This window comes from Periplaneta americana, chromosome 7 (genome assembly GCF_040183065.1).
Source record: "Periplaneta americana isolate PAMFEO1 chromosome 7, P.americana_PAMFEO1_priV1, whole genome shotgun sequence".
Taxonomy (NCBI): domain Eukaryota; kingdom Metazoa; phylum Arthropoda; class Insecta; order Blattodea; family Blattidae; genus Periplaneta; species Periplaneta americana.
Window position 1 is genome coordinate 143,733,990 of NC_091123.1, and position 13,121 is coordinate 143,747,110.

Below are 13,121 nucleotides of genomic sequence, written 5' to 3' on the forward strand. Positions count from 1 at the left end.
AGGAAAGCAAGTTTTGGATCATTTTATGTAGTTTACAGCTTCCAGACTATTCTTGGTGAGTGTACTGAAGCCAGTAATACAATTTACAGATGGATAGATGAAGTCAGGAATGAGCGATGGAGGCTGAAGACAAGTAAGGATGGAACTAAGGCCACAGTGGAATGATTGGTGAAGTGTGAAATAAGTGCTTGAAATTCAATATGGTTGAGTGTGAGAAAGTGAAGCCAGAAGAATTCTTAAACTACAGGGACCAGAAGAATACCTCAAAATGAGAATTAGTGGATGTCTGTTAAAGGTCTAGATTTGGTATGGTGTTGTATACTTTTGTAATGTCATTAGTATGGACAACAGTGAGGATGTTTTACATCCATCTGGAAATATAATTTAAAATGAACCTAAGAAAGAATTGATATTAATTAGAATGAAGACTTCTATAAAGTGAAACTCGCAATTCTATAATTATTTTGCTTGAATGTTGTAATAATTTGCTGAAGGTAACATCATCATTCTGATCATTTTGCAGTTGGAAGAAACTATAGCTGGTTAGGAGTGAATATTGCTCTCACTACTACTTCTTTCACAAATTTTTGTTATTTTAGTAATGTTTAAAATCTTTCAAGGTCTTTCGAGAATATGATGTAACTAGCAGTCAGTGAAATTCCTTCAGCATTTAAGAATACAGGTGTAAAGAGTTGAAGTCCATTGAAGGAGGTGTACTCGTGATGGCGTTCTGTATAGAAATATTTACGAGTAAAGTATTTATCTGTCTTTCCCAGAACTTTGTAAATACTCTTTGTATATTAATCATAAAGAAGTTAAAAATATATATCTTTAAAATTAAATTATTGCCTTGAATGAAGTACAGTGTATGAGAAGATTAATATTCACGCATCATTTTTTAATTAATTGCATACTCTTGAAATAAATTTGCATAGAATGTATCTTTTGATAACATCTAAGTGTGAAGTCACAAATGATGTAATTAATGTAACAATCATTAAAATGACAATGTCTTTGACATAATTAACTCATTTCTGATGGAGGACATTTAAATTTATGTCTACTGCGATGTGAAGGGACGTTTAAAATGTGTAGCAAGAAAAATTCAGTATTTAAATGAATGGCCATACTTCCTGCAAGAACCGATATTTATCTGTAACATTTATTACGTTATATTAATTAAAATACATATTATAATATGGTCTTACAGTTTAATTACGTTGGGATTTTCTTTTTGTGTGGTAAGGCTTAAAACGTCTATTTCTCAGTTTCACAGAAGAACAGTGTGTCTTTGACATTCATTGGTTTTCCTTTGTTTGTAGTAGCTATCTAATCAACTCAGGTTGCAGACAAACCTCAACTACTGCATGTTAAAATGCGGCAAATTTGATATATGTTTAAATCGATCCAGTCGATCATTCAAAAACTTACAGTTTGTTACGCATGACTTATGAAAATATATTATTAGTGTTGATGTTCACAGTCCAAATAAGGTTATGCATTTCCTATACCGAAGCATCAGGGAATGTGTAATTGTATATAGAGAATTAAAAATGTTGAGATGGAGTCTTGGTTCATATATGGACTCACAGCACAGAACTTTGCCTGCAAAGAGAAATCACTTACCATTCATTAGTTGAAAAGGAAGTAATTGGCTTAAGAAGAAAATAACTGTTGTTATAATATAATATTGTAATTTTTATTAGTAACAACAATGTAATTTATTCGTCACAACAATAATTCCTTTCTACAATTCGCCTTAAACGCTCTCGTCAACAATTGGATTTTCACTCAACACAATATTCGTTATAAAACTCCACCGACGACAATGACAATTTACTTGGACTAGTACGAACAACAATGAACTGTTAATCTTAACTAATATTTACAAAGCACTATTTACAAATCAGAACTATCAGTTCTCAGTTCACAGTTCTTCTATCTCAGTCACTCGAGTTCACAGTATCTCGAACCACAGACCTTCAGAGACAGTTCACTGTACTCGAACTCGGGTCCCTCCAACTGCGGCCACTGCACTCGAACTCAGGTCCCTCCAACTGCGGTCCACTGCACTCGAACTCAGGCCTTCGGATGCTGACGCAGATGCGGACGCACACTCGAGTCGAACTCCGGCTGGCTTGCTTGCTCTGGCTTACTCACTGACTGAATAACTGAAAAACTGCTGTCGTTCCTTCGCGTCCGTAATTTATAACCACAGCGACGTAGCCTCGAAAGTTCGAATTCGCGAGTCTTCCACTTCGACGGATTTCTCGGCCTCTCTAGGCAAGCAGAAGATGCGCACGCAAACTCCCTCTCCACTCTCTCGCCGCGCGCCGTCCCTTTCCCCTTACTCTCCGCCGCACACCGTCCCCGCGCGATCTGCTTTCTTGCGGGATGCTGGTCGTGAGTTCGAATCTCACGTCGCTGTCACAATATGCTTGTTCAAAATCTCAAAATTAAAATAACTCAGGAACAAAATTTCTTCCAGAATGTAATTGCAAAAAGAAGTAGGGGAATACGGAAAATACAAAACAATTTATGCTAATAACATCCTCAAACCTTCATAATACACAGAAATATGTTATTGTTTTTCATGGTTTTTTTTTTCTTATTTTTCTTCTCTCTTGTGGTAGTTGGTAGAGTATGCATAACAAAGATGCAGGTGGAAATATCTGTAGTGCATTACACCATCATCAGCAAAGTATAATTACTTTTATTTGTTACTTTTAACAGAGATTTTCACTTTTGTAATATTCGTTAGAAATTTATTTGATTTTTAATGCAGCATATTGAATAATGATTGGTTTTATATTTACTGAATTTATTTTAGATGTTGAAACATACACTTGAAAAGAAGCTACAGATAAATAACAAGGATATTACTAAAAACAAAAAAAACAAAAAAGATCAAGTTAGTTTTATATTTCTTTCCTGTCTAAAAGTGTTGTGTACTTTGTTCATGTATGTAAAGAATTATAACATGAATATCACAACACTAGTGTTTAAACAGTTTTAATCATGTATATGGTTTCAAAAATCATTCATTCTTGGTTGAAAATCTTCTTACCCTTTGGAACTTAAAAATATAACACATAAAAATTATGAGTTATTTTTTTCTTACCATGTTTCCTTTTAATTATACTTTCACCTTTCCTGATTACCGAGCATGACTATTGAATCTGTCAGTATACAATGATTAATGCATTGTGCAATCCTAGAGGTAAATTTCTGGCAAATATTGTAGAATGATTTTGATGGATAAACTGCTGTACAGAGGTTTTCCCCATCTTTTCTCTCTTATAAATTTATAATCATGTTATCTTTTCATCTCTGAACAAGTACTTGTAGGTAGTTTTAAAAGTATGTTAGGGTTGCATTCTTAACATTTCGGTTACTCTATGAATTACCAGTAATGTCACACTTACGGCGATTCATGACTTTTGAACTACATGATAATTGGTAATCATTTTTAACTTTGGCTCCAATACTTCAGGAAAACAAACCGGCTATCAGTCTATTACTGCAGAAGTCTATAGTATACATTAGACTTAAACTTAAGTCTATCTACGAATTAATTCGTTACATGAAATATAACCATTTTTTAGAAATTACTTAGTCGTCTTCATCCAATATTACAACCTGTTTCTGACCATGACTTCCATGACAGTTTTTCTTCCGTCTTACTCCAGCGTCCTCTCTTTTCTTTCTCTAATACATTCAGTTTTAAGATCTTCCTCAACTTTTTCCAACAACCATCTTAGAGGGGGTGTACAACTTTTCTGGATCCCTATGGATGGGTGAGGGTTACAAGCATCGTTTTCATCCTTTCTCATGACATGTCCCAGCCAAGATAAAAAAATTATTTTATTTATATATATCTTTCGAGTAATAGTTAAAAAACTACAAACGGAAATACCGTTGGTAACATGATAAAGAATTGAATTGTTGAGGAATGCGTAAAAGGTATAATGAGAAAGCATGTGTCATTTTAAGACAATTTTTTTTTAATTAGGATTCTGTGCTGTAAGCACCATAAGAATACGTTAATTTGTCTCATATTTTATGTGACATTTTTACATTGCATTACAGTTTAGGTATATGCATAACTGTCTATTAGCTTTCTGTATGTCACTGGGCATCAATATTATTAACCAGTTCTGCGCATCTTTCAAGTTTTAACGACCTTCTATAAATCTTTCAGAATCTTTGATCTGATTTATAATTTTCTAATTCAGTCCTCGGACACTCCTGCAGTCTCACAGGTCTGCAGAGGCATCTGCCTGCATGAAGCAGAAACTTGACAGAAAATTAGTTTCTACCTCTTATAAATTTTGTGACTTGATTCCTTTCCGAAGAAAACTGTGCTGAAACCCACTTCAGAAGTGACTAGGCATCTGTCAAAAAATGGTTAACACAGGCGGTCTCTGAATTCATGTGAAGAAATTCTGGAATATGTAAACTGGAAGTTATTGTATTTTCCCTCATGGCTAACTCTGTTGTAATGAGTACATGCATTAAAAAAGTTTACTTATTTAATTTTAAGCCATAGTAAGCTTGTTTAATTGTAAGCCAAAAGAGTAAGCTTAAGTATAGAACATTTTCCACATAGTTGCTTACAGAATCTCATTTTCCAGTTTATTCTGTTTCATATTCCAACATTTTATTTAGTTGCATATTTTTACATTTTACAGCAAATAACTTATTGGATGTGTGGTAAAATTCCCCTTTAATAGAAGTACCAATAATTATGCCAGCCAGCAAACTCTGTAACAAGAGAGATATATTCTACTGGATAATAAGGAATATCCTTTACAGATGTAAAAAAATGTGTAGATGTCGGTGGTGGGGATAAATATTTTGAACGTCATCTTTCAGACTGGAGAATGCTTTCAAATAAAGCTATGTATTTTTATTTATAATGTAATGAGTAATGATAATGCTATGTAACTATTCAATGGATTTTTTTTCACTACAGTTTGGAGGTCGCATGACAGAAGCCAGTTGAAATTAATGCTTAACAGAAGTTTTTAAATCAGGTGGATCATATTTTCTTACCATACATCAAGGACATATTGATAGGACCAAGTAGTGTATAGTTTAATATCATTACTGCAGTGATGCATCTCTAAAATTAAAAAAAATTCAAATTCTGATTTATTCACAATTTACATTTTAAATGAATACATACGAAATAGATACCCGAAATGAGCATATGCTCGTGCTCAGGTACAGTCCAGTAGTCTACATAAATTTTAGAGAGATCAATAATAATGTTGATGATAGAAATAATAGTAACATCAATAATAATAATAATAATAATAATAATAATAATAATAATAATAATAATAGAATAACCGTGACTAAGATGATATAAAGATAGTAATACAAATTAATAATAATAATAATAATAATAATAATAATAATAATAATAATAATAATAGTAATAAAACAAAAATATTTACAATAATAAAAATAAATACAAGACGGATAAAATAAAATATAAAACCACTTAGCGAGAGTTAACACAACTTAAATAAGCATATAATAACCAGGAAAAAAATGATGAACTCGAAAATCAATATAAAAGTTTGTTGTATCGCAGACGACAGCAACCGCCGTATTGACATTGAATTATGCATTTTTGGTAGTAGGGGGGAGCTGAAGGTCTACGTAACTGCCGTTCTCTTCAAATCTTCTCTATAATGAGTATTTAAATTCTTAAATTAAATGATACGTTACTTGTTCCATGTTCATTTGTTACGCATCAGAAATGGAACTCTGCTCTTTCTCAGTATTTGTAGAGCTATTATTTATGTGCCTAAGTTTGACTTGTCTTGAAATAGAATTTAAATCTAAAACTATAACACTGCTCTGAAGGTTGAACCAATATTTGCTTATGGCTCTTGTTACATAACTGTAATTCTCATTGTTCTGTTCAAAGAGCAAGAGTATGTATATATAAGGCAGGAAAATTGATAAGGAACAGGAGGACAGTTCGATTTTTCTTGTACATTTCGGTTATAAGACAAATAAAATTAAAAAATTATTGAAGCTAATAAATGGCAAGTATTCTTTTCCTCCTTCTCCTTTATGTCTTCATGATAGATTTCTAGTCTGATATTGAATAGTTCAGTGTTGAAAACTGTCGCCTTGAGACTTCTAGACCAGTTAATATTCAATCTTTTTCCTGCTCATAACCCTAGAGACACTTTTCCACTCAAGTTTGTACTCCCAAAATTGTTAATTCAAATGATATATATTGGTAACTATATCTAAACTTTTATTATTACAATGTACCGAAGTACATATGATATTTCCGTGCAGAAATTCTGTGTCATCATATGATAAAGGATGGGTCATCTCTTCGGCACTGGGATTTGAACCCGGGTTTTCAGCTCTACGTCCTGATGCTCTATCCACTAAGCCATAATAATGTGATATGCGAAACTAATCACTTAGTGATTTGAGACGGTGCTCATTCTATTGGATCCCGGCCACTTAGGCACTCGTAATGAGTGCACCTCTGCACATTAATGTGTTGGACATTGTGCCATTGTCACACATCTGTGATGCAGTGCATGAGGGTTGGCCACTAGAGGGAACCTAAGAGGTGTAACTTAAACTGAGAGGATTCAATCTGGCATCAGAATGGGAATCCAGTGTGGCTTAGTGGCAGGGACGTCGCTAGGGGGGTGCGAAAGGGTGCGCAAGCACCACATAAAAATCGGAGCACCCCTTTCCGCACCCCAAAGGGCAATTTATTAACAAAATACTAGGCATAAATTATTTTGAAGAACAAAAACAAACAAACAATTTCTTGGATGTGAAAAACTACATCCCATAGTGTATCGTAATGGATGTAATGAGCAATATTAATAATAATATTATTATTATTATTATTAGTATTATTATTATTAATAATAATAATAATAAACAGATGTATAGTATGCACGCAAGTGCATGAAAGAACATTTTGGATTTTTTATGTACCACATTTCTACAGCTCGCACCCCATCCGCACCCCTTCCTCTGATCCTGGCGACGTCACTGCTTAGTGGATAAAGCGTCAACACATAGAGGTGCAAACCCGGGTTCAAATCCCGGTGTCCGAGAGAATTTTTCTCCACTCCATACATCCTTTATTATATCTAAACTTAATTAAACTCGACAATTTATCAATTATTAAATCATCTATTTTTAAATTATAAAAGAGATAATCATGCTATTAAATAAATAATTAAAGGAAAAACATTACAGATATCATAAAAAAGAAAAGTTATGTTATTATGTTATTAACTTAAGTGGTTCTGTCTTGTTAATGAGATGCCTGATGTTTTCTGCGCTCCAGCTCCTGATTTCTTGATTGAGTCTTATTGAGTTCGAGTATCAGAGATGATTCTGGATTCAAGTGATTTCTGTGTTTAATTTTGATTAATGTGAGTACAGAAAACCTTGCTCACACCAAATAAGTAGAGGGAAATAGCAGAGGGTGTGAAATGGCAGTGTCACTAAGTTCCATATACTTTTTGCGAGCATAACACCAAAAATCATAAATTGACAAGTTTTCGAATTTTATTTTCAGTTCACTGTCAATGAAAATTTCAAGCAAACTTTCCTTCAGTTTTAAGGGAAGTTCTGAGGAATTGAAAGCTGTGGTGGAAAACGGATTTGTAATCCAATCATTAGCTCCGATCTTTCATGAAACATACAGGCTTATTTTAAATTTCACATACCCCTTAAAAAGTCTTCTGGGGTACCCCCGGTTGAATACCGCTGCTCTGGACTGTTACTTCTGTGGGGTTAAAATAGTAAGATTTTCTTGGTAATCTTGCATTTCCATTCATAATGTTTATTAATCTCACTCAGATCTATAAAATTTTGTATCTTCAAATTTTTTTTTAAAGGTAACTAAGGTGACTAGATTTAGAAAATAAAAACCAGGACATCCTTATGAGATACTAAATTATTGCTGAAGAAATCAGCTGTACAAACTAAATGAAGTTACTGTTATTTTAATTCCTATGTTGGAAACAAAATCCCTTACAAGGACAGGAACAATTTTTAAATGTTTATGATTGTAGGAATCATCCTCGCTGCTTCTATTTCCTTCACAATGGGCGTCATTACAAAAGGGACCAGTACATTCTCTAAAATCTTCTCATATTTAATGTCACCGCAAATAAAGCTGCTTCTATTTAAGAGAGAAATGTAATAATTTTAACTCAGTGTTGATCTTCCTAATCAGGAAGGCATTGACTTTTCAGAGAAGAGTAGTATATATATAAATTCGGCACAAATTCAAATATTCTCACTATGAGCAAATGGTCGATTTTAAAATTCAAGACATTAAAGTTTTCGAGGACACTGCAACAAAGCATTCAAAACTGACGTCTGGTCACTCTGAAGATAACTTCATTTCTAATACCATTAATGTTTTTTAAATTTGCTGTTGGTGTAAAATCTTCATTTGCTAGTCTTCTAGTCTCCCTCTTATTTCTCTCTCCTTCTCCCTCCCGCAGCTATCTCCCTTTCCTCTTCTTTTCCTCCATTGTTTCCTCGTATAGACTTTTACGGCCATTGTTGATCGTAATATCTGTGAGCAAGTCATAATAACTTTGCCCGTATTTTAGCTGCCTATCTGGAGTGTCTGCAATTTTTAGCAGCCATTGGCATAGAACCAAGCTGCTACTCTTCGTTTTTCAGTCGGAGCTGTCTCTCTTAGTTAAGTTTTCAGTTTCAGGACACTGGAAATTTGCCCTCGCCCTGTTAGAATTTGCTGCAAAAGCTGGCAGATGATAATCCAGAATAAAGATCTAAATAACAGTGGACATTGCCTCCCAACACCAACAGTTTTCTCTGAGCTCAGTGCTAGCCATTTTTTCTCCCCCTTTCTTAATTGACTGGTTGCTCAGTTTGTATTGCAACTGGCTACAGACAAACTTATACTAGTTTTAATCCCAGGTGGTGGCAGAATTTTTCTCTTTACCAAACTTTCCAGAATGGCCCCATGGTCCACTTAACTTCCTGTCCATTGAGTACTGGACCTTTCCCAGGGGTGAGAAGGCAGTTGGAGAGTGGTGTTGACACTACCACCTCATTCTAGTGCTGACATCTACCTCTATGCCCCCCATGTGCCTTCATGGTGGCTAAAGGGCACATCTTTACTATTTTTTTCTCTCTCTCCCAACCAGCTTGCAACCGTATTGCGAAGTTATTAATTAAATAACTAAAGTTAGTAACAGACAACTGATTTTAATTTTATATTGCAGTTTTGATAATGGTGAACATAATGGTAAAATGATATATGCTTATGGAGGAATATTGTGTTAGCACATATTTTCTGAATGTGAAGTATCAGGTTAAAGTTGAATTTCTCTAATGAGACCACGATGAATGATAAAAGATCGTAGGCCTATTGGGACTCAATGCAAGAATATATAGCAGAGACTGAAATCACATAACTAATCACAGTGAAAATTTACAAGAGTACAGGTACGTTAAGTTACTATATCTTTGGAAAGCTTTAAGGGTTAATAATTTCGACAATGGAACCCATATGGGACCATTGGTGATTGCTATGGTGGATTCTTTAAGAGCATAAGTAAAACTAGAAATTTTTAAACAAAAAAATACATATATATATAAGAATTTCAGATGAACATATATGTAAATTATGACGAACTTTGAAGATGTAAATGTATTTTTAATATTGCAACTAGGAGAGTATTGCAATATTATGTTTAGAATTTTGAGGGTGAAGTCTTATTTTAATAATTGTACAGTGAATTGACATAACTTTTAAATTATACAAGTGGAAATGTAAATATTATATAAACATCTATATGCTCGGCAGTAACGAGCTGGTACTGAATAATGATGAATATGAAAAGATTTAAATAATACGAATTTAATATTAAGAGAAGTTTGCATATCACTGCCTTGCACAATATAACATTAAAGCTAGGAAGTAAGAATAATTAAATATAATAGTGTTGAATGTTATGTAAATACATTCTTACGTCTTTATGACAACTCACAGTTAGTTGTGTTACCCACAAAGGGGAATAAGTAGTGTAAAATGATGTGGTACACATTTGTGTTGTTACAAAATCGGACACAAGTACCAGGAATAAGATTTATTTCTTCTTAAATCTGTAAGTTGAAAGCATTGACATTGAATGTATTTTATTGTAAGTCTAAAAGCAGAAATGGCAAATGGAATAAATCCATGAAAAATTTGTCTTCAGTATTTATTGTTGTAATTTTATATCATCAAATAAAATAATTTATAATATGCTGCAGTTGAAATTGTGAGAAGTTCAGGTATGTCCTGTGGAACAGTATTTTTCATGTTGTGAATTAGCAAGTAATGTGTAACTCGTAAGTATAAGATCCCATGCATTGCATAGAAGCACATTATAGTTAAAGCAATAAAGAAACTTGAACGTTTTCGAGATGTCTGTCTTGTTGAATGTGTTCAGCTATTGAAGATCTTAAATTCTACTTCAGCTTTCCCCATCTTGTGATAATTATACGGTATGTTAATATGTTTCACTATAAGCAAGTTAAGTATATCACGAATTCTGTAACTTCAGTTGTATTTATTATGCTTGAATTAAGCTGGTAAAATAACCATGATCAATTATAGAATGTATTAAAATGCTTGGCATTTTAGTCATTAAATAAAATATATGCAGAATAGATTTCTGTATGAACCAATTGTCAATTTGATTCATTGTGAGTAGATACTGCTTGAATATTATCCATTCATTCAACCTTGTCCGTAAATTATTTTCCCTTTCCTCAAGTGAAATATGGTTTATAATTTTGTGTTATATTTTTACCTGCAAAATATAAAATCCATTATTTTCGTTGTTTTTAAAGCAAATCAGCATTAGTAAAAAAATTTTACAATGAATGAATTTTGTGAGCTTTTATAAAGTTGATCGTGAAAATGCAAATAACCATTAATTAACACAATTTTATGAACTTGAACTACCTGAAATGTCACTTCTCTGTGTATAATAGTTTTCACCAAGTTCTGCTTCAAATTAATGTCAGTCTGTTATCGAAAATGTTTTCTTAATAATTGAATCGGTCGGAGCTAAAAGGAATTAAGTCAAAATATGAAGTTTTGGGTTATGCAACAATTTGAACAACTGATGTCATGCGCATCGAACGGTGGAAGAAGGAACTAAGACTTTTAAATATTCTTTTGTCTTCTATAATATAAAAATATAATATTTGTGTTATTAGTGGAATATTTTTGCTTCTCCTGAAAAGTTGTCAAAAGTGACTTAATTCCTTTTAGCTCCGACCAATTTACTTGTAATGTATAAATCTGCCTTTGTGCAAGAAATTAAGATTCAGAAGTGAGTATCAGTAGTTTAGTACTTGCCTAAACATAAGTGTCTAATACAGTTCGTCTCCCCAACTTAATAAGCCATAAGTATTTGAAATAAGAATTTGTATAGGTATGAGGAGTGACTGAAAAGTTTTGCACATGAGTTCGTAACTCGAACAATATGAGATAGAGGAATGAAACGTAAATAAACACAAGGGTCATTTCATAAGTCATGCAGCTATATTATATCAGCCATACAGCTGCAGGAATAGAAATTCACTATATACAATTGAAGGTCACTGGAATGTGCTTCGCAATGCTAGTACCAAATTGGGTCCCGGTGCAGGAAGCAATGGGTAAGGGAAATTGAAAGATGCATAAATAGCAATCATTGTTTTATTATGCACAAAAGGAAACAAAGTACATTACTCACAGCTAACACCCTTCAAAATAATCCCCCAAGGCTTCCACACATCTTTGCCAATGATGCTGCAGGTGTTGAATACCATTGGCTGTGTGCGATTTGTCTATGTGTACCACCTCTCGTCAAAACACTGTTAAGTTGTCCCTGTTATTTACAAACTGCTTCCCACACAGTGGCTACTTCAGTTGCGGAATGAGGTAAAATTCGCATGGACTGAGATCAGGCGAGTCTGGAGGATGTTCCAAGATGTCCAATTTTCATGTATGATCGCTCTTCAACTTTACTTACATTATTTTTGGAGCACAGCCTCTAGCATACTAACTTTTGCGTGTGCTGTCAACTAGCCACCAATGCACACAGATGCAATCTGGTGGCGACATTCCGTACAGTGTACAATAGGTTTTCAAACGTATATAGTGAACTAACCACATTTTCGGTTATTCGGAAGATATAACATAGTTGCCATGACTTATAAAATGACCCTCGTAAATGAAAGAATGCGTAAAAAGAAATTGTACCTTAATATTCCTTTTAAATAGTAAGTTTATATCTTATCACAATGCATGTTCTCCTCTCTTCCTCCATTAATTCCACCTTGTAACTAGCTTCTCCATTTCGTCTGTGAAGAAATATGGTATTTCTTGAACCACTTCTTCTTGGTAGTCTTAAGTTGTATATTATTACGATGTACCGAAGTACATATGATATTTCCGTGCAACAATTCTGCATCATCATAATATCAAATTATTGCTTATTCCGTTGGATCCCGGCCACTCAGTCACTCATAACGAGTGCACCTCTGCACATGTGTGGACATTGTGCCACTGTCATACGTCTATGATGCAGTGCATGAGGGTAGGCCACTAGAGGGAACCCAAGAGGTGGAACTTAAACTGAGAGGATTCAATCCGACATTGGGATGGGAATCCAGTGTGGCTTAGTGGATAGAGCATCAGCACGTAGAGCTGAAAACCCGGGTTCAAATCCTGGTGCCAGAGAAAATTTTTCTCCATTCCACTCATCCTCCATCACATGATGACGCAGAATTTCTGCACAGAAATATCATATGTACTTCGGTACATCGTAATAATATATGATATGCGAAAAATAATCACTTTGTGATTTAAGACGGCTCTTACTCCGTCGGATCCCGGCCACTTAGTCACTCATAACGAGTGCAGCTCTGCACATGTGTGGACATTGTGCCACTGCCATACATCTATGATGCAGTGCATGAGGGTAGGCCACTAGAGGGAACCCAAGAGGTGGAACTTAAACTGAGAGGATTCAATCTGACATCAGGATGGGAATCCGGTATGGCACGTAGAGCTGAAAAACTGAGTTCAAATCCTG

General features: G+C 34.1%; 1 protein-coding gene across 3 annotated transcripts in view; it reads left to right on the forward strand.

Moving 5' to 3' along the window:
* LOC138703512 (E3 ubiquitin-protein ligase PPP1R11) overlaps positions 1-10,715 on the forward strand; it is a 35,103-nt gene extending 24,388 nt beyond the window's left edge. The window contains exon 4 of one of the 3 annotated variants that reach the window (XM_069831419.1): positions 32-10,715. In XM_069831419.1, the coding sequence (XP_069687520.1) occupies positions 32-165 (134 nt within the window). In that variant the 3' untranslated portion in view covers positions 166-10,715. Of the gene's footprint in view, positions 1-2 lie in introns of all 3 variants that reach the window. The other 2 variants (XM_069831420.1, XM_069831423.1) reach the window with 2 other exon arrangements.
* Positions 10,716-13,121: the final 2,406 nt, after the last annotated feature.